Source organism: Barbatula barbatula, assembly GCF_947034865.1.
Source record: "Barbatula barbatula genome assembly, chromosome: 12".
In the NCBI taxonomy this organism is placed as follows: Eukaryota; Metazoa; Chordata; class Actinopteri; order Cypriniformes; family Nemacheilidae; genus Barbatula; species Barbatula barbatula.
Window position 1 is genome coordinate 15,418,738 of NC_136775.1, and position 25,380 is coordinate 15,444,117.

The window sequence follows — 25,380 nt, forward strand, 5'->3', positions numbered from 1 at the left end:
ATGTTTACAGGGACTTTCCTCTTACGCTGGCTGGACAGATGATGTAGCATATGGGCGATTTGGATGTTTAATAAAACATCCAAATGTTTAAAACAATAAATGATATAATCAAATGCCATCATTATTTATCACTTACCATGGAAACGGTTGAATAAAATTAAAGTGTCATCCAATGACAGTTACGCATAACATAACACCTGGATTAGGCCCTACTGGCCTTGTAGCCATATAGTGTCCCAAACCAATGTAACACATTTTCTGCACACTCTTCATATTTAGACAAATAAAAAAATCCTCCGGGAATAAAGTAACATGGTTACAATAAATGAACATTATTAATTATTAGTTTGGAATAGAAAATAAAGATAATGTACACTGAACATATTTCACACGATCAATGAAACATTTCTACTGTAGTTCATGATATAAAAATAAGCAATAAACCGAAAGAAATGAAAGACTCGTAAAAGGTTGAAAGCGTTGCTCTCGCGCTTCCCGAGTCTATTACATAATGATTGATGACATAACACGGTGCTGGCTCGGGACAGCTCGAGCGCGCCCGAACAGAGGCACTGCGCGGGCGCGCGCCACGGGCCACTCGGTCAGTTTATCCAACAAGTGCACGTTTCTCTCTCTTCGGGACTGTCAACAGTTTTTATTTACCTTTGACATGACATGCAAGTTGCATTCAAAGGACTGCTGGAAGAACGCGGAGGGGCGTGTTGACATAAACCTTATTTGTTTATTGACCAAACGCAACAACTTTTAGGAATGATTGAAAATGGCGATGTGCTTGTTAAAACGTTTGCGACGCCCTAGTCGTTAGCCTTTGAGGATTTGCACCTTAGTTCATTTTTCCAAATAGATTGTTAGTTGTTATGTCGTTGATTCAGGTAAAACACTGTAGTAAACAATAAGGGACAGGGCGAAGAAATCGGACATTTCGGAAAGTAATGGAAAATGACGAACCCGGATCGCCGGACCCGAGCCTTGCCAACACTCCGAGTAAACGAGGTAAGGGTGTCATTCATTAACCCATTAAATACCTCAATGTCGCTTGGTGGAAAATGTCATTTTCAGATTGGGCTGTGGTCTAGACATACGGGTGTGTGAGTGTCACAAAATGAAAACATGGAACACGCACGCACACACATACATGGATAGATATGAGACCAGTGGCATCCTAAAAATACACTCCTAATGTGACAGAAGTGTCTGCAGTGTGCCAGCAGGGCTGCACTTGCGCTAGCGAAACCACAACACCCGTGACTTCTGCCAACACCCCGATAGCACACCTACATCTGGCAGACATCTATTTGATGCCGCGTTTTTCATTGTTTACTCATATGCAACACGTCTCTGAGACGTCTGCTGCCATATGTCGTATAGACATCTAGATGACGCCTGTAATATGTTTATGATTTGAATGTATGTAGAACTGCCCTTTCTAAGACCTTTATGTTTTTACACAGTAAACAGATCTTTGGCAGACATCTTACAGATGTACCTGAGCTATAGACAGCACTGTGCATACACACGAGTATACTGGACACTGTTTGTGATCACAGTGTCGACGATGTGTTAAATGTTTGTCACTTTGACTGTTATTTTGTGTTCAGTTCATTTCCATGTAAAACGTAGGTTTAAAATGTTTTACTCTGTGCCGTGTTAAACATTAATAATTTTGTATAATATGGATTATGGATGGATATGTAGAAACAGGTAGTCAAGTTTTTGGTCTAAACAGTTTGTGCAATAATAAGTAAAGTGAGACGTTTTTTATTGTTAAAATGACAAATGTTTGATAAAGTGTCTGCACTTACAATAAAAATAAATGGATTTATTTGGAATATACTACATTTTAGGAATTAACAATATCACGTATGATACAAACACACATGACTGAAAGTTGTGGAGAATAGATGGTGATCAGTCAGTTTGTTGAAGTCCCTAAAAAAATCACTTTTACCATTTATTAACATTTTTATTACATTTTTTATTGTAGTAACAATTTTCATCAGTTATCAATTGTGTGCTGGGATCGTAGAGATTTACATGTGTCTTACAGCAGAGAGAAGAAAAGTAAAGTGATATTTGTCTGCAAGGAAAGAGATAACTTTACTTAAGTTACCGAAACAAAGGTTCCACAAGGGTGTCTTGTTTGAACATTGTGCAATCCAGTACGTCACTCTTTAGGGCCTTATTCAGTATTGTTCTTAAGGTGAACTTTTGACTCTTTCGAAATTTCTTTGCAGAGATCCGTTCGTCCAGTGTCCAGTGTAATTCTGTGTATGCTGAAAGTTAGTTCAGCAGGATGATACTGGGTTAACCATTAACCCCTTTCAAATGTAGTACAAGTTTAGGCCAAAAGTGGTGTGTATTCAAAGATAAATATATGAAATGAGGCATATGGAGGTGGATTGCATTGTATTTGCTTAAAATCCTATTGAAGTTAAATGAAATATTTCTAAAAATTAAAGTAAATATGTCATGCAAATGTGCTTATGTAAACGGAAGCTTCCAACGCTTGCCCCGCCTCCAGATTCTTCTGATTGTTCCACTGCTTTGGCACTAACATTGATGAGCAGCCCTGCTTGTAAAAGTTTGAAATCTTTTTATCAAATGTAACTTCCGGTAGACCTCCGCAAAGAAGCCATATCTGTTGAGTAGTTTTAAATTAATTTACCATTATAAAATATTAATATGAAATAATAAAATAAAATGTTATGTTATAATCAAACACAAACTAGAAGTTAACTTTGAGCCAGCGCGTACGTCTTATTAAACCGTCTATAGTTTGAGCTGCAGCTGCGGCATTCTTGTGATTTACATTTACAGTAAATGCGTCCCTCAACTGGAAAAAACTGTAGATAACAAAGCAACAAAAGGGAATGGGGCAGAAACTGGAATACACATTAAAGTATAGATAAAGTACAGTACTTGTTTGAAAAGAATAGCCACAAGTCTTTATTAAACACATTAAGATTCCAAAAATATATGAAAGGATACCAGTAAGGGACATAATGTTAATCCACAATAATTATATCATGTGCCTGTCTTCTTGGAGGAAAGAGCATCACCTACAACTCAACCTCTCCGAGGCAGAACTCCTAGTTATACCGGCCGACCCATCAATTGAACATCACTTTACTATTCAGCTCGGATCCTCAACTATAACACCCCCCGAGTCTGCGAGGAACCTGGGGGTGATGTTTGACGACCAGCTGAAATTCACATCGCAGCAGCCTCTTGAACTTTCAGGTATGTGCTCTACAAAATCAGGCCGTTCCTGTCGGAGCATGCCTCTCAACTTCTAGTCCAAGCTCTGATCATATCGAGACCGGACTACTACAATTCTCTACAGGCCGGCCTTCCAACCAATGCAGTCAAGCCCTTGCAAATGATCCAGAATACAGCTGCACGTGTAGTTTTCAATCAGCCTAAAAGAACCCATGTAACACCCCTCCAGATTTCACTTCACTGACTGCCAGTTCTCGCCCGCATCAAGTTTAAATCGCTGACACTGGCCTTCAGAACGATAACGGCAAACTGGGCCCTTTACTTTAACTCACTGCTCCAGGTCTACATCCCCTCCCGTCATCTTTGGATTGAAAATGAGTGACTCCAGGTTGTTCCATCACAGCGAGGCACCAAATCGCTTGCAGAAACCTTTACTCATTCGGTTGCCCTGTGGTGGAATGAACTGCCAGCCTCCACCCGAACTGCAGCATCCTTCCCAACTTTAAAAAAACAGCTCAAAACATACCTGTTCCGCATTGGTTTGACTAACCAATAACTGTCTGTCTTGTTGTTCATTCTCTCCTTTGCGTAATCCAGCTTTAATCCTCATAATAGTATGGCCTTGTAAACTACTGTTTAGCCTGTTAACTAAATGTCTCTCCTACTTGTAAGTCGCTTTAGAAGTGTCTGCCAAATGAATAAATGTAAATCACTGATGTATAACCTAGCTCAGGTTAAAAAGCTATCTTTCTCACATACTAATTTAAATGTAATAGACATTATGATCAAAAACATCTTGAACTGACATATCTTGAAGTATATCAGAGCAAATGTTTTGTCTAAAGATGCACACAGTAATGTTATTTGTGTTGTACAGTGTGTTTTTAAAAACGAGTAGTTCACTATAAAAATTAAAATTTCATGATAATTCACTCATCATGTCACACGTGTGTTTATTTCTTCTGTTGAAAAGAAATTGTGGCTTGTGAGGAAAGGTTTCCAGGGTTCTTCTCCATATAATGCACTTAAACGGGTGGGCAGTTGCTTATGGTCCAGATTTCAGTGTCAACGCAGCTTCAAAAGGCTCTACATGACACCAGACGATGAACAAGGGTGTTGTCTAGCGAAAAGTAATTTTCCAAGAAAACGTAACACTTTATACTTTTTAAACATTAATACACAGCTGGACTGCCTCCGCGATCGACGTCCACGACAGTATTTCACAATCACGTTGGCAAGGTCACACGTGCAGACGAACTGACAATTTTAAGCAATAGTCTTGCTCAAAGACATAAAACGTGTCATTCAACATCCAATTCTTCTTTCTCCACACTCGTAAACACTGGGTCGGAACTTCCCTTTTCAACGTAATAAGTGAATTCATGGACGCGCAACATAGAGCCGTGTATTTATGTTTGAAAAGTATATCATTTTTTCGTTTTGTTTTTAAATGACTTATCGTTTCGCTAGACAACACCCTTATTCATCGGCTGGTGTCGTGTAGAGCCCTTTGAAGCTGCGATAAAAACCACAATCAACAGCCCCCCTTTTAAGTGCATTACATGGATAAGAACACTGGAAAGCTTTCCTCAAAAGCTTCAATTTGTTTTCGACAGAAGAAACAAACAAACGGATGGCTTGATTCAAGGTGGTTGGGGGGAATGAACTATCTTGACATTTTAATTTTATAGTGAACTACTCCTTTAAACATCCTAATTTAAGTAAGGCCTAACCCTGGTTTAAGCTAAATCCTGTCCGGTAAACCACCCCATAATTAACAATACCTACACAAGATTTTAGTTTTTACAGACTGAATAAGAAGTTATAGCATCTTAATCATCTTAATGTGATGTCACTTTCTATTCATCATTTCCAAAATTTTCTACCCCTAGACGTGAAATCCTGCTCACACTCTTGTCTTCTTCTTCTTTGATTCAAACTCTAAGACTCATAATGTTCTCTCACAAATCTCTTAGTTTTTTTCTTCAGTTTCTATCTTTCTTGCTCTTTGTCTCTTCCCACATCTCACTCGGCCAGAAATAAAAACCTCTGTGTGTGGTAATAGTGGATATAATCTGGATTAAAGGACGGATTAGTGTTCTGTGAGTGTCTTTGGATTCCTGATCTATTTCTAGAAGCCGATTGGCTAATTTGAGATCCAAGAGCTCACCTCCACTACCCCACGGCACGGATCACCTCTTCAAACACATACAAACCTCTCACACACATCAAAGCACTTTGTCGCAGTTTCTTCCCAGGCGAATGTAGTTATTACTGAGAGTGTGACCTTTGGTTTGATAAAACACCGGGGAGAATGTATACAGGTGGGAGTGAGAAAGAACCTTAAAGACTGAACAGGGGAGGAGATGGGTAAAATACAGAGAGACCACAGAGTACTGAAACACTTAATGACAATATGGAATGTGTTACCATATAGTGGTTCTTGAATCTACATATACACTATGTGCGACAAGCAAATTTTGAGACTCATGCGATAATGACGGTGGTTGCAAAGTAAAAACCAAAATGAATCTTACTTCCGTGCTGCGTCTCTCACTTACAGTTATACATGTACAGTCAATTCAAATCAGATTGACTTCAAAGCATTATCATGTACCTAACATCTAAAGAACGTCGGTTATTGGTTTGATAGGTGGTTGTTGACTAGTTTGTTCATTCTTGTAGCGGGTTATGTAACAATAGAGGACTAATGCCACCTTTCTCTTCAGGCTGCCAGCAGTTTATCACCATCCAGATAATAAGTGATTAGTCACTAAAGCTGAGAAGCACTGAGCCTGGTCAAAACCTGAATGGGAGACCTATGAGAATTAGGTTGGCTGCAAGAAGTGTCCGGGCATTTAAACAGAATGTGCCCTTATGGTCTGTTTGCGTTGATCTGTGCTTTAGGCTGCCGTTGCATCATCCAGGTGGATGTCGCACGTGTTGGTTGAACTGTACAGATAAACACAATGTAAATATAGGAATGGTCACTCGTGATCGACTTTGTCCTGACCTGTGTTTCCATTCATTTGCTCTTTGGGCCTGTTTCAGAGTTTCAACTTTTGCCCGCCGCTGTATCCAGTTAGAGACCGTCATTTGGATTGCAGTTTTTGCGTGTGTGTGCTCAGGTTGTGTTTCTTGGGTGGAGTATGAATCGACAAAGACCTTATCGTAGCCTTTCTTTTAATAGGTGTTATTGTCTAGGATTATTGGTTTCAGAAACGCCCAATTCTGGGCAGATTCACAGTGGTTATAATGTTTAATTTCTTTAATTTTCACTCTGTGTAAGGTGTATAATGCATACTGTATACATGGACATGCTCCAACGTATAGACGGTTTCACAGCAACAACATAAACAAACGTTACAGCGTGTGCGCCCTTTTGTGGCCCAAACCTAACTTCCAGGACACATCCGCAAAGAATATAGTATATAGAATATAGAATGTAGATTATTTCTGATAACAAGTAAAAGAAATAACAAGTAAATTACATTAGCTAGCATGTTAAAAGAGTGTCTAGCCTCCATTATTTGGGGTAACCAGTAGAAAATGTTTACTTTGCTAAACCTAAATACAACAAAGTTAAACAACCTATTCAACAAATTGTTTATTTACTCAATTTAAGATACAATAAAATTCAATTATTATACAATAAAAAAATGTATGGTAACACTTCACAAAAAGTTGCTATTTGTTTACAGAAATAAATGCATCAGCTAACATCAGCTAAAAATGAACAATTTACTTTAGCTTTTCAGCATTTTTTAAGCCTTGTTAATATTAGTTAATGTAAATACAATTATTCATGTCGACTTATGTTATCAGACACAACGTTTGATATATTTTAGTAAATGCTGAAATCAACATGAACTAAGATTAATAAAGGCTGTAGAAAAGTGGAATTGTTAACAAATATCACCTTATTGAAAAGGGCTACCAAATGAATATCAATATAAATTGATTAAGTAGGTATATTATTAGCACTAGCCAAACCGATAAACAAACACAAGCCGTGTGTCCGATGTAACCGTCTTCATATGAAGAGTTTGGTTCCAATATGAGATAACTGTTTTATTGTGCATTCCAGTTATTTTCAATCAAACTGTAGTTGGTTTGACTTAAGCCATAATAACTATAAAATTTACTAACACAATAAAACCACGATAACGTAATAAAAAACATAATTATTGAAAATGAGAATACACATTCAAAAAGTTTTTATAAACACATTCATTTTGGAACCAAACTCTTCATATACAGAGGTATATTTATTTTAAAATCACATTAAAAATGAAGTTTCAAAGGACGTTTACGCAACGTCGTCTTCAGAATATCTTTCTCTCCATCTTGCTCTGGTCCTGGAATTGCTGGCTCGGGTAACTGTGGTAGTAGTCATCCAACTTCTTTTAGATCTGTTACCTTGTGCCTTACATCACCCTCATAATGCAGATAGCACAGATAAACCTTTAGTCGTTGGTTCATCCTTTGCTCTTTAACACTAATAAATGTTCTCCCCTTTTAAAATACAAAAGTAACTCTTCTGCGCTTTTACTTGAATTCCCGTCATATTAGAACATCAGCAGAATTGGGCGTTCCATCGACTGAAAACTGCACTGGTCATTTTTTTACTATTAGGCAAATCGTGAGATGGAGTTGTGAAATGAGTCGCTTTGAGAGCCTTTTTTTTCCGAGTACGCCTGCAAGCCGCCACGCACCTATTTGTGTGTGTTCCGCTACCTAAGCAAAAGCTACTTTTTTTCGAGAAGCCACAAAGCCCTTCAAAGAGGGAGAGAGAGTGTGAGAGGGACGGACGGAGAGAGAGACAGACAGAGAAAGTGAGAAAATAAGAGGCCAAGTGATCTTCCCAGAGATCTTACCTGATGTTATCTTACATGCACTATGTCTTTAGACAGACACACTTCTAAAAATACCCATAGGAAACGACCAACACAGCATCAAATCTGAACTTTCTCAAAGTGTGGTCAAACGTCAGACAACGGAGATTTGGTGTCTGTGCTTGTGCGTGGGGGGTGTTTTTTTGTAATTGAATTGTGAATTATGCGTGTTGGTGCTTTCATGCCCATAGCAGCATGACACAAACAAACGTGTTGTTTACTGTAAGTGTGGAAGACAGACACAACTAACCTGTTTCAACTAACTTGTTTCATATTTCTTTTTAGGAACGCCAGGTCCCAAGAAATCCCATTTGAGTAAGTACCAAATGAAGCATCCATCATTTTTGCACGCAGGCCTTGGAAAGGTGGCTGTCTGGTTGCCGATGTATGATAAAGCACTATAGCTGTTTCTTAGTGTCTGTCTGCGCGTTTCGAGAAGTGGCATGTTTTAACTCGATGTGCATCTTGTTGTTTTTTACATAACAGAGAACCCTTGTATTGTGGATAGACAGGGAGGCACATGCAATTACACACGTGAAACACACACACATACCATGCACCTGTATCCACATATATTTTTACTTCAGCCACAAAAGCTGTATTTTAAATGTGCCTACAGTAGGTGTTTGCTACCATAGCCCACCATGCACACACACACACACACACAGGTGCGCACAGCTATTGGTGTGTGCTCCATCTGAATCATGATAAGATCTGAAAGTATTTTTGTAAAAGATGCTGTTTAAAACTCTTACCCCCTTTGTGTTTGAATACACCCCTGTATTGTGTTTCTTTCATCTTCGAAAGATCTCTCCTTTCAATGTGATTCAGTACAAGCGTTTGGGCATAAAGCGTCTTCTGTATTCTTATATAAATAATGTAATACAAACACATGTAAACATGTAAGCATGTATGTAAATACAAAACACAGAGAAGGAAAATGATTAGGTCCATTTTGTTAGCTTGTATTGTGGCCTTGTAGAGTGTGGTTGTAGGTGGATCGAGAGCGTAGCTATCATGATTCATAATGAAAAGCAAAAACCAGACTTGGTTGTATGCTCCGGCAACAATATCACATGACGATCTTAACCGAGTTGTTTATACCATTACACCCTCACCATCGTATCAGACCACCATCACATCCTCTTTGTACAACATCTTAAATAATAGGTGAAACAAATGAAGGCTAACTGACATTATTACAGTAATGTTACACTCTCTTGTTACATGTTATAAACATAAAGCTCCAAATGTAGCTTCATATACTTTCATGTAGTTATTTAGCAGATGATTTCGTCAAAACCTAAATTCACATAGACACTGCATATGAAAGTGTGAAGTGGTGGTTTTTCATGATGGTTTTTGAATGATCATTGATAGCTGCAAGTCCGAGCACTGAGAAAAAGAGATGGAGGTAAGGAGGGAAAGTAGTACTAGCTTAGAAAAGACAGATGAGCTGATCAATGCTGAAATGTAAAGAGAAAGAGAAAGTATAGTCCACCTATTGACGGACAGAAAAACAGCAAACAAAGTTCCGTAGAAGAGACACCAGAGAGAGAGAGAGAGCGAGAGAGAGAGAGAGAGAGAGATGTACCTGACTACAGTCAGTTAGTGTGAAAGGGACAGGCCCTCTCCCTTTCTGTCACTCTCAGATAGTCTACACACACAAATGCTCTCTCTCTCTCTCGCTGTCACACAACGACAGAAAGCCACCTAATCTCACTGTCATCTCCCGCACGGCGACAGTATCATCCGTTTAAGAAGCGGTCTGATTGACAGTGTGAGACTGAAGTGTCAATCATATTAAGTCATTTAGACGTATATCTACACAAGAGACAAGACAGCTGTTCACACATGCTGTGAAGATGATGCGAGGTAGGCATTCATGTTTTGCGTCTGTGAGCTTGCCCTAGGAAGTGTGTGTATTAGTGTTTGTGTGTATCGTTGTATGTGTGGGTGTGTGACAAATACTTGTTTACATCACATTTCTGTCTGTTCTCTTTGCATGCAGTTTAATTTTCATTATGTAACTTGAAGGATGAAATCGGCAAAAGATTTTGGCTTCAGATTTTCTGTGTTTTACAATGCAATTGTAGAAAGCATCAATCGCATTCATTTCTTTGAGAAGAGACTGACCTTTTTTGGAGTTTCATTCGATCTAGTTTTTGGTGTTTGTAGCTGAAAGCGGTCATGTTAGCCGCCATGTTAGCTGGTCACTGAAAGGTCCAAGACTTTTGTTTGCTCTTAAACCACTTTCAGTCTATTCCAGTGGATTATCAATAACAGGGACATCTTTCAGAGTGAATGGGGTTTACATTTTGGGGTGGAGGATTTTGTAGTAATACAGAAAGCAATGTACGGTTATGTGCTTTGATTTTGAGGTAAGGCTTCTGGTAACTGTTTCTCAGTTTGTCTTAGGACTCCCAGTATGCTTACAGTATTATAGTACAAAATAGGACAATATGCCAAATAATATTTATATGTTTGCGAAGCATTTAGGTGTGTATGTATTACATTTTTTCAGAGCAATGTTTTTTACATATGTTTCAACCAACTTCTTCGCAAATATTTCAAGTATTTTTTCTAGTTTTATTTAATGATTCAGCGACTTTATTCTCAATTTCATTTTTCCAATTGTCTCCTGTTCCCCTTTTTTATTAATCCCCTAACCGTAGTTTGTAGACAGTGAAGCAGTGCGTTGTGGGTGTGGACTTTTCACTAACTCTTCTAAAAAGAACAAACTGAGTTTTTTAGTATAAAATATGCCAAATCTTTCCCACAATTTTGACAAATTAAACAAATAAAACTCATTTAACCAATTTTTTTAATTTCCGTCTGTTCCTAAACTGTACGAAAAAAATACTTTCGTAATATGATGTTTGTACCTCATTCGGTTAGCTGAATTCAAACTATTGTAAATTAATAATGTTATTTCTGTAATAATCAATTTTTACACAACATTTCCAACAAGAAGAGAGATTATTTACCCTCTTTTAAACATATATAGGATTTTTTTTTAAATATGAAGTATTAACAATACAAATGATGAGAGTTTATGTAGCCAGGTATTAAACGTGTTAGTAACATTGTATTACCGTAAAGCTTTAGAAAGTGTGACGACTCATTGTAAAACCAAACTGAAGCCACAATATTGTGAACTGGCCAGATTAATTGATTATTAGTTAATCTTGTGCTTTGTGGCTGTCCTGATCAGTACCACAAGCTGTAGATACGATGAAGCGAGTCCAGATAAAGGGTGTATCACATGCAAGATTGCCTCCAGAATTAAACAAACTCTGCAAGATAAGATCTTACTTTCAAAACAGTTCTTCACACAGCATTTTCAAATCTGAGTCAGTGGTTTCATAAGAACTGCAAAACAGAAAAGCACACAAGAAACTTAAAATTTAAGAAGATCTGCTGCTGCTAATTTATCCTGAAACCTAGAGACACAAGTGAGGACCCCAACAACCTTCAGATGACGTTTGTTTGCGAGCCTTGTGGTGATGGACATTGTTCGGAAATGACTCTCCATCAGACATTTTTGTACAGTCCCCTAAAACTGAATTTTCCGTAGCAGCCCACATAATGTGTGGTTAAATATCTGCTCGTAAAATTGCTATAATTCAAGCAGGACTCGCTGAAGTCAGCTGTAATGTTGCGTCTTATCATCTTGCATTTATCGGATGCAGGTCTGTGCTGCGGCTCTCGCTGTTGTCCAGAACCCTGCTTAAAGAAGCCTTTTTTGGTGTCATTCTCGTAGAATGACACCATTGAGAAGACTGTTTTTTAACCTTCCCACTTGTATTGATTCCCATGTTGCGTGTGCATTTGCAGGTTTAACTGTTTGGCTGTGTTTTGCATTCAAGTAAAAGTTTCCTTTAGAACGCCTTAAGGTTTATAAATGGGTCAGAAAAGTGCAATTTCTTTTTAAGGGAATTTTCTTTGTTAGTTGTTAGTTTTTGTATTGGTATTTTGTTAAATGTGCCGAAGAGCACTGAGATGTCCTCACAACCGTATGCAAGGCCGTAGCCAAGGCGGGCCTCTCTTTTTTTTAAGACCCAATAAATAAGCTATACCATTGAAGATACCCGCCAATTATGCCGATCGTACTTTGCACACAATTCTGTGTAATCCAGTTATTAATGTAACAGGTCCGTTCATCTAGATCTGTTCATTGGCGTCGGACTGAAAGAAGCCGAGCTTTATGTCTCACACTGTATGAGAACGGAAAGTGGAAGACATTCTTTGAAGTCTGTTCTGAAATCATGTGCGTCCATTGAACGGCACGGGAAACAAAACTGGTGGACTTGAAGACTTCTGGTTTACATACATATTAAAAAAAATGCATGGAGCAACATTTTGCACTGTTGCACTAGATTCTAACTGCGCACAAACACACACACAGGCACACTTTGTGAATATACTGCCAGCGAATGCTTCGCCAGCTGCACGACTGTTCTACTCTGTGGTCACCCCTTCAGTCCCTGTGTGTGAGTCTGTGTGTATATATGCACACACGTGTGTGTATATGTGCACAGGTGTGCGTGTAGAGTTTTTTGTTTGATGGTTATTTCCATCACCTTCACGTCGGGTGTTGTTTCCCTCCTTTGTTACCAAATAGAAGTTGCATCAATAGACAACAAATTATTGTAAACTCGACTAAAGATGGGATGCTTTTCTTAAGTACAAAACGGTCAAAAAAATACAATTCTATTTTCATTTTTGTTTTAAAAACATTCCAAAAATGTAAATTGTTGATCTGTTTCATCTGTCATGTTTCTGAAACTTATGGAACTGAATGTTTTTGAAGGTGTTGTTTAACTCACTGATATTTCTACCTCTTTTTCTCTTGTGTTTGAATGTGGAAGGGGGGTTTCACACTTATTCTCACTTTTGTTCTTAAAAGTTTTAAAATCTTCAAAGAAATTGAAATTGTGAGTTATACCTTTAGCCTCCACCCCCTTGAAAATCAAAGAGATTTGCTTCACACATTTACTGAAAAAGAAATTCCATTCAACAAGATTTTAATACAATCCAGTGTCTTGGTTATACAGTATGTATCATCTAGACTAAACCTAAAACTAAATTAGACAATGAGAGAATATTGTGCTTATGACCGGAACACAATACTCAGCACAAATCTCTCATCTGTGCTTTATCCTTTCTGCAGCCTTTCTCCTGTGACAGATTTATTAAAAAAATGTATGTACATGTAATTCTTTATGCAGTATTTCCACTTTTTTTCTTGCTAGGATCATGCAATATACACATAAGGTCTTACTGCTTTATTCTTGAGCTTAGCTGAAGTTTTTGCTGTTAAAGGTTGACAATGGTTTGACAAAATATAAACATTTATTTGACTGAATTAATTCAAGTTTTTATTAGTTATAGATGAACATGTTACAATTTTGGCAGTACTCAAAACCATGTATTTAATCTCACATTTCCCACTAAACTTTAGTTCAGATGTTTATTATTTGATTTAAAACATTTCAAATATTACCAGTGGTTATTCTTTGACTTTTCACAATGTCTTTCGGCAAACCTTGAACTGCTAGTGGAATTGTATCAAAAAAACGAAATAAGGTTAAAAAAAGACACATTGATGATTATTTAAACACAATTTAGTTACAACACTTTTCAATACAATACACCCACATTTATCAAATGAATAAGTTCAAGTAGAGATTTTCTCATCTCATGTGCCTACATTTGTCTATCTGTTGTGTTTCTTTAAAAGCCGTTGACTCTTGGTCTTTCACTTGTTCTTTCTCTAGATTCGGCTCTTTTTTTGTCCTGTCACAGCAGTCTTGTGTTCATCTCGAGGATTTCCGTTAGTTGAACCTTGAGGTTTTTCACTAGTTTACAGTGCAAAATGCTGCTATAGAGGATTTGAAGAATCCAAACATTTGGGTGCTCAGGAGATTTAATGGAGTTCTCAGTTTTGTGTCATTTTAAGGAAACAGATCTCAGACATTTCAGGTAAAATTGCTCCAAAGATAGAAACAAATTAGATCATTATTCAAGTACTTTAAGGGGCCAGTTCACCCAAAAATAACTCATGATTTACTCACCCTCAAGTTGTTCCAACCTGTATACATTTCTTTGTTCTGTTGAACACAGAGAAAGATTTTTGAAAATGACATTTCTGGGACATTATTGACTACCGTAGTATGAAAAATAATAAATAAATGTTGTTGCTGTTCTGTTTAACACAATTGAGAGGATTTGGGGAAAGTAAACAGTTCTGTGGCACCTTTGACTACAATTATGATTTTTCCTATCAATGCTGTCCCGGAATTGCCAGTTTCTAACATCGTTCCAAATATCTTTCTTTGTGTTCAACTAAACAAAGAAATGTATTCACTTTTGTGGACTAGATAGTGAGTAATTTATGGGTAAAACTTGATTCTACATATAAAATAATCAGGATTTTGTTAAATTTGAAAAGAAATGTTCATATTCAAGGCTAAAAGCTAATATTGACTTTTGATATGCGGAGCACATAATGCAAAGGTTTCCATTTAATACCATTTATGAATATGCATAATTCGAAGATCTCATTTTTCTGCTTTGTCACTGCGTGAAATTGAACATAGTTGTATGGCAGGTATTATTATGGATTACTATTAAATGAAAAACTCACTTCTTAGCACAAAGGTATTTAAGGTATTTTACTGGAAACGTTGTGTATCTTAACGTTTTACAACATTCATTTAGTCTTTATTGTCTGTGTGAACAGAGACTGTCGGTCAGTTTACATAAAGTGTGGAATAACTCTGGTCTCCTGGTTTCTTCAGTTTTTTTCCCAATAGCCGAGCTGCATAACACACATCAGATATTTTCAAGATAATCACAAACAGCGCAAACAAAAAATTATAAAAGTGACCCTTTTGTCTGAATCAGAAATTGTCTTTATATAATGTATTCATAGAATGTGTCTATTAGTTTGTTGTCTTTGCAAAACACAAGATGTGCATGAAACGTTGATAATTTGAATGATTGTTTTAGAGAGCTTAGACGTCTGACATTACTTTTGTTTAATTGTGCAACTGTAGAGGGAGAACCCTTTGCTGTAAACTGCTAGACCTAATACTGAAGTTGTGGTATTACATCATTTACGCCATATCACAGCTTACATCAGCCAACGATATGTAGGTAAGATGGTATCTTCATTTCTGGAAACTAGTGTATTGGAAGATGCAATCACACGGAGACAACTAGAAGCCTCTCACAATCGCTATGAAAAATTGTCCTCCTTTTGACAGGCAGCTTTGTTGGCATCAATATTTCAATGGATAAGTTATTATCATTAACTGTGGTAAGTACCTATGGCCTTTAAATCAGCATGTTAGGTTCTAATTCTATTTTAATTTGCATAATGAAGTATCATAAATCTTATCTTTAAGTGTAATGAGGCTTAAGAAATTAGACAGCACACTATCTCACACAAAATTTAGGAGAGTTCTTATCTTTTTTTGTTTGCTGTATATTTCTTCACTTTTTCTGCACTTTAGATGGAGTGATAGAGAATGAAAGGAGCAAAAATGAGAGCCCTTTTGTCAGTATCAGCATGTGGTTGAAGCGAGCAGATAGCAGGGAAGAGGAAGACAGAATTTCTGCTCTTTATCAGCATGTGGTTTCATGAAGATACAATGAGAGGCAGCGGTTTTTGTCTATATGACAAAAATATTTCAATGTGAGTGGCCCAGTTGCTAAGTGAACCCCTTGAAGAGTTGTTCAACATGTGTAACATGGGTGTAGACAGGGCTATTGTGTTTTATTGCTTATTATATTGATAGTTGTAAGTATTACGTACAGTATGTCCTATTAGATTATGAAATTACAATTTACCATTACATTTCCAATTTAAAGAGTATTTTCCACTAATTTAAATTATTTTTATTGAAAATGTACAACATGCAGGTTGTCATGACTGAAATAGTCTTTTTTTACGAGCCAATGATACCATGCAGGCATATTTTTTCGTTTCCCACCATAGACCAACGAGTCGACAAACCAGTCTAGACCAGCATGAATTTCCATGCCGTAGAGACTTTGAACTTGATCTTGATCTGTCAAGACCATTTACTTGAGTTGTTAAAAAATACAAAGTGCGGTTAAAAATCATAGAGTTAAAGCGCAAGTACAGTTTAACCGTCGGCAACAACTTAGGACTTACATTTGAAAGAGCCACTTTACAGTTCTTCACTTGCTAGACATGATAGCTCAACGTTATACCCCAGTTTCGTCACTTATATTTGTTTTCGGACATGTTCTTAACAACATTATTAATACGTACAGATCCCCACAGTTATATGTCTTATCTTACGTGGCGACCTTTTTATCTCCATTTCCATCTGTATACCGTCTTCAGTACTGACATCGTCAATTATAGGCGACAGTTGCAAACATTAAACATAGTAAACAGATCTTAGTGAGGATGACTGACAACAACTGGTTCTTGAATTATGTCCACACCAGACACAGCACGACAATCTGCATCTCACTTGGGATCATTGTGTCACTATACATTGACACACACTCCCAGACTCTTGAGACACATTTACCTACAACAAAGGGACACTCACAGCTCCGGCACAAACTGTTGCAAAGTGTTTCCTTTAGTGCCCGAAAACAAAATACCCCTCACGTTTGACACAGTGACATAAACACAGTGACACAGAAACACACTTGATCTTATTCCTGCGCACACACATACTTTTTCACATGAATATATGAATGTATGTATATATATATATCATATAATTAAATGAATAATATTAATATAAACATTTAATGAATAAGTATATAATCATTCATAATTGTTAATTACATATAATGATATAATGGATTTTTATTATGAATAATTCATTTTTATGCTTCTTTCTGGCTGACACATCCTTTTTTACATAAAAACTTAACTACGATATCTCTATTTTCTTCTATATTTGTTTCTCTTAGACAGAAATGGGTTTTAATGGAGTATAAATGGAGATTGATGCTTTTCATATTTTATGCTGAGAAAGACACTCTTCATATATTTTCACATAAATGTATCTCTTCAATGTGTGAAATGAAACGTACATGTAAACTGTAAGAGGAGCGACACATTATTTTAAGATCAAATTAAAATGTATTCACCAATGGGTAAATATATTATAAAATGTAATCCAATGGTTAAATCCATTATGATCAGCAGCTGGTACTGACTACCGATTTCATGTCATCTTGATCGGCCAATTACGATACTTTATATATCTGACATGTAAGCCTTATGTTAACTTTTTTTTCAGGTAAAGTAATATCACCGATGTAGCCTTAGTTATATCATTTAAATAATTAGGTGTATTATTGTTTTAATATTAAATTAAAAGAATAAGCACAAGAAAATGTAGTCTATAATAAGCAATAAAATATGCCATTATATATCAAATATGCAATAATATAAAATCAGGGCGCATACAAAACACGATACTTGATGAAACAAAACAAAAAAAGATTTCCTTCCTCCATTCACTGAACGTTTCTTGCTGGTTAGGCTGAAATTTCTCTGCACTTCTATCCGTCATCAGAGGAATGCACAATAGCATCTGTGTCCCTGTGAAAGGTCCTGCGACGATACAAAACAAACATCTAAAGTCTACCGAGCAGGTTCTGAGCCATAAAAAATGTTCCGGTTGAAACCTCGAGTTGCATTGAGTGATGTATTTAATGGACGGATGTATTAGATTAATATTTCCGCCAAGGCTCCTGTGGTAGACGGCAGGATTGGGAGAAGAGAAGAGGAGAACGAGAGGGGTGTGGAGAAGAGGCGGGTGAACATTCCTGGCAGTACAAAAGCAGATGAAAGAGCATGTTACTGGCAGTCGCATCCTTTGTGAGCGAGATAGAGAGAGGGAATGAAAGAGCAAGATAATGCATGAAAGAGGGAAAGTCAGAGTGAAAGAGAAGTCAGTTAACCACTTTAAAAGACTCTGAGGTTGACACCTTCACGTCCACCTCCTCGCGCTCAGATATTCCCCCACTCTCGACCGCTCTTTGTGAATCTCCCTCTTTTTCATGAGACGTCTTTAGATTTTTCTTGACGTTGTCGTTTTTGTTAGAAAAAATGCCCTTCTTTGATTCACCCACTGCATGGGCTTTGATGGGCTGGGTGGGAAAAATCATCAAAAGAATTTTAATTGTTGACTTGATAAGGTCAGGTTGGTTCAGACAGATTCATATTCCACCTTACCTCAGTTCACCTTTTCTTTGTGACTTATAAATCTAAATACGATTGTTCCAGCACAACACAGACACTCTGCCAGGACTAAACAGCATGAATAACTGCATCACGGTTAGGAACCAGACTGATGAATGCTTAGTTTTTGGACACAGAATCAGATTCAAATGTCAATACATTTCATAAGTGCATTTACTTTCTATTGTGATGCATCTAACCACCAATATTCAAAATCATGCACGGTCACAAAAGTGTAAGTCCAATTCTGTGTTGTTGCTTATAAGCAATGGCATATCTTGTTAAATGTCACTCTTAAGAAGTTTTACAGGTGGTCCACCACAGTGTTTGGTAAAATTACTCACCGCTGCAGAAAAGTAAATGTGTTTGTTTGACGTCTGGTTCTCAGCCAGAAGTTAATACAGGTTTACATTAACCTAGGATTTAAAACCTTTTTCACGAAAGAAAAGCACAACAAAAAGTGAGGGTTTACTCATTTGTTTTTAGCTATTGTTATCCCAAGATCTTTTCACATTTCTGATCATCTTTAACACGATCGGTGTGTCGGTTACATTTTAGAGACATGCTCCATCAGATTGCATTATTCAATGTATATTAGTATAAATACATGTATGTGTGTGTGTGTGTGTGTTTGTGTGTGTGTGTGTGTGTGTGTGTGTGTGTGTGTTTGTGTGTGTGTGTGTGTGTGTGTGTGTGTGTGCGTGTGTGTTTGGGGAGTGGGGGCAGGTACTTGGTACTGGACAAAGTAACCACATCACTTAGCCGCAAACACATTGCTGGATTCCAGGAAATAATGAGGTTATATTTACTGTCACACACAAACAGCAATACACACACTTCCATTGTTGTTTCTTCCAGATCAAGCAATAAACTTCAACAAAATGACGTGTTTGACCAGAAGTCATTTTTATAAGCTTAATGTAGACACATCAACATGTCCTTTGCAATTTTGCTGCTGTAGGAATATAAATAGTGACATTCTTCCTCTCTCTGTAGGTGTGCAGCTATGCATTTGTGCAATTTTGACTGTACTTGCAGGGGGCAAGTTTTTGGCAGATTACGTCAAATATGTTGAAGTCATTCATTCTTTCATTCTTCTCGCTCCCTCCCTCTGTATCTCTCTGTGTCTCTTTGTTTGCATTAGATTAGATTTCTTAATGTGGATTTCAGGGATTATCTTTAGACTGTTACAAAACCAGTGTGTGTTTGTGTTTCTGCAGGTTTGTGTATTTATACCTCTGTGTATATGTACTTTGATATGTGCTGTAAATATCTAACTGCAAATTACGGGCGTTTACCACCTAAATTATTTCATGTGTTCATTTGAATCGATGCATTCATCCAACGAAAATTGTTAACAAAATTATTAAACTCACTATTCTTAAATTAAAGCGTGTACACGGTCACATACCGTATGTATTTCTTTGATAGATGAATGTAAAAGCATCTAAGCTATACTGCCCTCTGTTGGCCATATGTATGATCTGAAGTCGTTTGTTTGTTTGATTTGTTTAAATCATGTGCTTAAACCAAAGCTATCATTTTTAACCTATGCGCTGCGTTGTTATTGTATGTCTACAGCTCAGATTGAGGTGATCCCATGTAAGATCTGTGGAGATAAATCATCAGGTGTTCATTATGGAGTTATAACTTGTGAAGGCTGCAAGGTAACTGTTGACTTTATTGATATCAGATTATTATTCTGACAAAGACATTATGGAGTGCACAAGCACAGATCCGCCACATTTTCCTAACAGGTCGGTTCTCATTTTGTGTGCACAGGGCTTCTTTCGCAGGAGTCAGTCCTCCAGTGTGCAATACTCCTGCTCCAGACAGAGTAACTGCCCCATCGACCGCGCCAGCCGCAACCGCTGCCAGAGCTGCCGACTCAAGAAATGTGTCGCTCAGGGCATGAGCCGTGACGGTAAGATCAGCTGAAAGCATGAGGAATTGATCAAATAAATTATTTGACATTGTGTGATTGTTGTGATGTGTTATCCCCCTCCTCAGCTGTAAAGTTTGGCCGCATGTCCAAGCGTCAGAGAGACTCACTGTTCGCAGAAGTTGAGAGACACAGACAGCAACAACGTCTTCAGGCCAACTCCGTCCAAGAGCCTCAACCTCTCCCAGCCTACCGGCCCGGCAAAGAGCCCAGAGAACAGTCATCGCATCTCATCCCTTCTCACCCCTCGGCCTACCCCTATTCTGTCGAGCCAGAACTGCCAGGCTGCCCAGCATCCTTACCTTACCTGGATTGTCGTTTGAGCGAGACACAGGTTCCAGGTCTGGCCTATAGAGTTTCCCCACACAGGAGGGTGGAGAGCAATAACTCAGCAGCCGAGAGAGGTATGTCATATCTTAGGTAATGCCGAATGTTTTTTGTTCCTGATTTATCATGTCTTTCAATCCCATTCTGACTTTCCCACAGGGCTTGACTCCACAAGATCTACACCGGAAGCCAACTTGAACATGCCAAGCAGTGAAATGGGCTTTCGACCTTTTGACCAGGAGAGCTCGTTCTTTTCCTACCCGACCTTTCTGCACATAGGTGAGGGTCCAAAGCATTTATACGAATATCGAGAAGGACAGAATTAGCAAATGGGCGTTTGGGCTTCATGGTTTCATGTTTCTCGAATGTTTGTGTCTCGGCAGAGGAGCTCTGTGCAAGTATTGTACGTTCCCATAGAGAGACGACTCAGTACCGTCCAGAGGAGCTGCAGGCTCTCAGATGGAAGGTTTTTAGCAGGGAGGAGATCCATGCTCACCAGAGCAAGGTACAGCTTCTCTACTTCTAATTCTTGAATGAACATCATTGCTAATGTGTGGCGACCATGTTTAATACTGTGACATCAGCAACGTTCTAAGCCTCCTTTGATGTCGAAAGTTCTTATCTGACTCTCTGTCTGTTTCTTTAGTCCATGGACGAGATGTGGCAACATTGTGCGGTGCGATTGACAGATGCCGTTCAGTATGTGGTGGAATTTGCCAAGCGTATCCCAGGTTTCCGTCAGCTCTGTCAGAATGATCAAATCGCTTTGCTTAAGAGTGGTGAGACACATCTTTCTATCATTTCATAACAACATGCCTTTGTCTCATGTGTTCTCAGTCCTCCTATAATTTGATGTCTGTTTCTGTATTCTTTCTTGTTTGTGGGTTCCTTTGTCAGGATCTATGGAAGTGGTTTTGGTGCGGATGAGTCGGATGTTTAACACAGAAAACAACATGGTATTCTTCGACGGAAAATTTGCTGGAACAGAACTTTTCAAATCTCTCGGTAAGTTAAAGGAATATTTCCGGTTATAATGGTTGCCATATAGACTTGGGGTGATTTTTTTACAATAACTGTGGAAATCTGATGTTGTGACAACCCTTATATAGGCAATAGTTGCCCATAAACTTCTATCGTAAATGATTTTTTATCAACAGCATTCTATTCATTGTTTAACAGCATGCTTTACTCGTGTTTCATTTATGGTAATCCTCTAAATATACATTTTTCAGAATGAATGTGATTATGTTATCTGACAGTGTGTTTTTTTGTGTGTTTTGTGTGTTATTCAGCATGTAATGATCTAATAGCGGCTGTGTTTGAATTTGCTCACAATCTTTGTATGCTGAGACTCACAGAACAGCAGATGGCAGTGTTTAGCGCTCTGGTCCTCCTCAATGCAGGTAAGGGCCAAAATGTCACATAACTTCGAAAATTCTGGGAGCATTGGCTCAATCGCTTATCTTTGATGTGTGTAGATCGTCCGGGTCTGGAAAACAGAGAGAAAGTGCAGAGAGCACGGAGAGATGTGGAACTTGCTCTCAGTCACATCTTGCACAGGGACAATCAGGAAACGTTGCTGCATAAGGTAAAAGAGAGAAAGCAAACAGCTCGATGTTATGAAACTGTGTGGACGGTTAACATTTGTATCATTTGTAAGTGATATGAATGATGCCGATGCGATGATGGATGTGTTTTTATGTGATCACAGCTGTATCAGAGGGTGCCGGTGCTGAAGTCTCTCTGTGCGCTGCATATTGAGAAACTGCGATGGTTCCGTCAACTTTTTCCGCTCACTGTACATTCCCTCTTCCCTCCGCTATACAAAGAGCTGTTCGGCTCTGACACAGACGTCCAGACGCTGACCACACGCTGACACACATTTGTTTGGCAGAGTCGCTGTTTGAAATGACGTATGCAATCAGGGTCTAAATGTTCTATTTACCTGCTGAAGAAGATATATAAGAATATATTTTTGTTACTGTCACAAGAACACAAAAATGAGGTAAAGTATGTAGTCTGAGTGTGAATTCTATTACCACAAATGTTCTGTTCAGTTTTGGTGCAAGAATTTAATTTAATGGGGCATCCTGAAAGTTGTTTTTGTCTGAGGATATTTTTGAATGTTTTGTCTTCATCCTGTAAAATGCCATAACTGCTATTATAAGTAGTGCTGATGAACCTTTTCATGCTGTTGAAACGGACTATACAGGATTAAAGTAAATACCACATGACGGTGATATTTGCAACCCCCAGATTTAACCTGGACCATTTACAAAGTGTGTTTAGGGAGAAATTCGGAGAACACAAGGCATTCATTTTTTGATTCCGGTCGGAGACTTAATACACTTATTGCATTAATTTAAATATGGTTTTTGACACATCCACAATCGCACTGAGGCTTGTTCTGGCACATGTAATCCTCATCTTTCATTCATTTCACTTGGATCTCAGAAGAACATGTTTTTGCATGTTCTCCATCTCGCCATTCCCTTTAGTGTGTTTCTTGTATAACTTAAAATGGGCGATTCACACTTGAAGTGTGAGTAATGTCCATTTCAATATCCAAATAAGTCAAGTCAAACGTTTTAATTGGAAAGTTAAATATTTAGTAATGTTTATGCTAAAGGTTCTAAAAAACTATAATGCTAGTCATTTTGCTATTTAGACAATTAGATTGACTGCATTTCGTCTTAATGCATTTTTTCTACTTTGCAGAAATCTATAAACAATTTTTCAAATGTTTGTTTGCAGTAGTTTTTGAAGCCCCTTTGCATTTTTCTTTAAGGTTAAAGTTTCTGCTGTTGTGTTTTGTGTCAGCATTAACTTATCACATTTATGGTTAACAAAACTGTTATTGTTTTTAAGCAAAATTCCCTGCTATGTTTTGTGTTGTGCTGTTTTGCAGAAGAGGTCTCAAATAAAACTCAGAAAAGCATAAATTTAATTGAATGGACTGAGTAAACACTGGTTCACCATTCCAGACTTTGTAACTACTATCATTTGTTTCGTTCTTTGTTTACTGACCATCCGTTATGATTTGTATATACAGGTATACGGTTTCTTTATAGATCCCATGAAAGTGTCATAATGTATTACAGTTAAAAATATCATTACTCTCATAATTCTCATTAAATACACACGCATTTCTCATTGTACGTTTAAAAAATGGGTTTACAGACCTTTAATGATGTTCACGCGCTAGTCTTTACCTTTAGTCTTTACTGTAAATGAACCAATTTAATCCAAGATTACAACAAATACTAGATTTCAAATTGTGATATTTGCAAATGTTCAACCATCATTGCTTTTATTGTTGTTTTTATTTCTTTAATACCTTTATACTTTCCAGTTTTTAAGGAGAAAAAAAAATGTTTAGTGTTCCACATTTCCCTGTCTTTTGATTTCCTTTAGACAGATTCACTTCAAGATGAACTATTTTGTGTGTAATTGTTGTATTAATATGGATTCAGGTGATTTTCACTACTGTTTCAATGATTTGTAATTTTAAAACCAGAACTAGACTGTGTTTCCATGAGAGTGCAAAATGAATCACAATCTCTTTTTCTATTTGTTTGGGTTGGTCTATTCATTTTATAAACATATGTCTCAAGACCAATAATTCAATCCAGCTGAAACAAAACTTTTTTGCCATTAACAGTAACTGATTGAGCAAACTTTCAAAACGGTCACTGAATCACAACAAGAAAGATTCTATTGAATTTTAAAGTTGAGCCATTGAAGAGAACAGGAGAAATACCAAACATAACATGTTTAACATAGAAAATATGTATTATGAAAATTATTATATTTCGTTGATAAGCTGGTTCCCAGCTGCAGGCCATCTGGAGGACCTTGGTGAAGATACAATCCAAACCAAGGTTAAGATCTTATGGTCTTATCTGTAGTCATACTGTTGAAGACAGAACTGTGTGTGTGTGTCCAAGATAAACAGAGCAGTGAATGACTCACAGGAAAACACAGTGGCATCAGAAATAGCAGCTCTGTCTGACAGCCACGGCTGTAACAAACTGCTTAACATCAGCAAATGTATGCAAGTTAGAATGAAACTGAGTCTGGGCCAGCACTGCAGTGCTTGAGGACTATTAGAAGTGTTGAAGTAAAGTAAAGTAAAGTAAAGTAAAGTAAAGTGGTGTAGTAAAGTGTAGTGTAGTGTAGTGTAGTGTAGTGTAGTGTAGTAAAGTGTAGTGTAAAGTGTAGTGTAGTGTAGTGTAGTGTAGTGAAGTCAAGTCGTAGTGTAGTGTAGTAAAGTAAAGTATAAAGTAAAGTGTAGTGTAGTGCAGTGTAAAGTGTAGTGTAGTGCAGTGTAAAGTGTAGTGTAGTGCAGTGTAGTGTAGTGTAGTAAAGTGCAGTGTAAAGTGTAGTAAAGTGTAGTGTAGTGCAGTGTAGTAAAGTGTAGTGTAGTGTAGTGTAGTGTAGTGTAGTGTAGTAAAGTGCAGTGTAGTAAAGTGTAGTGTAGTGTAGTGTAGTAAAGTGTAGTGTAGTGCAGTGTAGTAAAGTGTAGTGTAGTGCAGTGTAGTAGAGTGTAGTGTAAAGTGTAGTGTAGTGTAGTAAAGTGTAGTGTAGTGCAGTGTAGTGTAGTAAAGTGTTGTGCAGTGCAGTGTAGTAAAGTGTAGTGTAGTAAAGTGCAGTGTAGTAAAGTGCAGTGCAGTGTAGTAAAGTGCAGTGTAGTAAAGTGTAGTGTAGTGTAGTAAAGTGTAGTGTAGTGT

The 25,380-nt window shown here is 37.6% G+C and overlaps 1 protein-coding gene across 2 annotated transcripts; it reads left to right on the forward strand.

The window, feature by feature from the left end:
- Positions 1 to 503: 503 nt before the first annotated feature.
- rorc (RAR-related orphan receptor C) lies at positions 504 to 24,285 on the forward strand. Of its 2 annotated transcripts, XM_079469202.1 has the most exons (12): positions 504 to 1,014; positions 8,421 to 8,450; positions 19,963 to 20,048; positions 20,164 to 20,305; positions 20,392 to 20,727; positions 20,810 to 20,929; positions 21,034 to 21,155; positions 21,297 to 21,429; positions 21,548 to 21,655; positions 21,943 to 22,053; positions 22,129 to 22,238; positions 22,362 to 24,285. In XM_079469202.1, the coding sequence occupies exons 1-12, from the start codon at positions 954 to 956 to the stop codon at positions 22,524 to 22,526; spliced, it is 1,524 nt and encodes a 507-aa protein (XP_079325328.1). In that variant the 5' UTR covers positions 504 to 953; the 3' UTR covers positions 22,527 to 24,285. The 2 variants fall into 2 exon arrangements, with proteins under 2 accessions (XP_079325328.1, XP_079325329.1); XM_079469203.1 differs by lacking the exon at positions 8,421 to 8,450 and having other exon boundaries at positions 566 to 1,014; positions 22,362 to 24,221.
- Positions 24,286 to 25,380: the final 1,095 nt, after the last annotated feature.

Bases quoted from the DNA above. Each gene is read 5' to 3' on its own strand.
- rorc (XM_079469202.1), top strand. From the start codon at position 954: ATGGAAAATGACGAACCCGGATCGCCGGACCCGAGCCTTGCCAACACT. The intron at 21,430-21,547 runs GTGAGACACATC...TTCCTTTGTCAG, and splicing joins AATCGCTTTGCTTAAGAGTG to GATCTATGGAAGTGGTTTTG. The intron at 22,239-22,361 runs GTAAAAGAGAGA...ATGTGATCACAG, and splicing joins AGGAAACGTTGCTGCATAAG to CTGTATCAGAGGGTGCCGGT.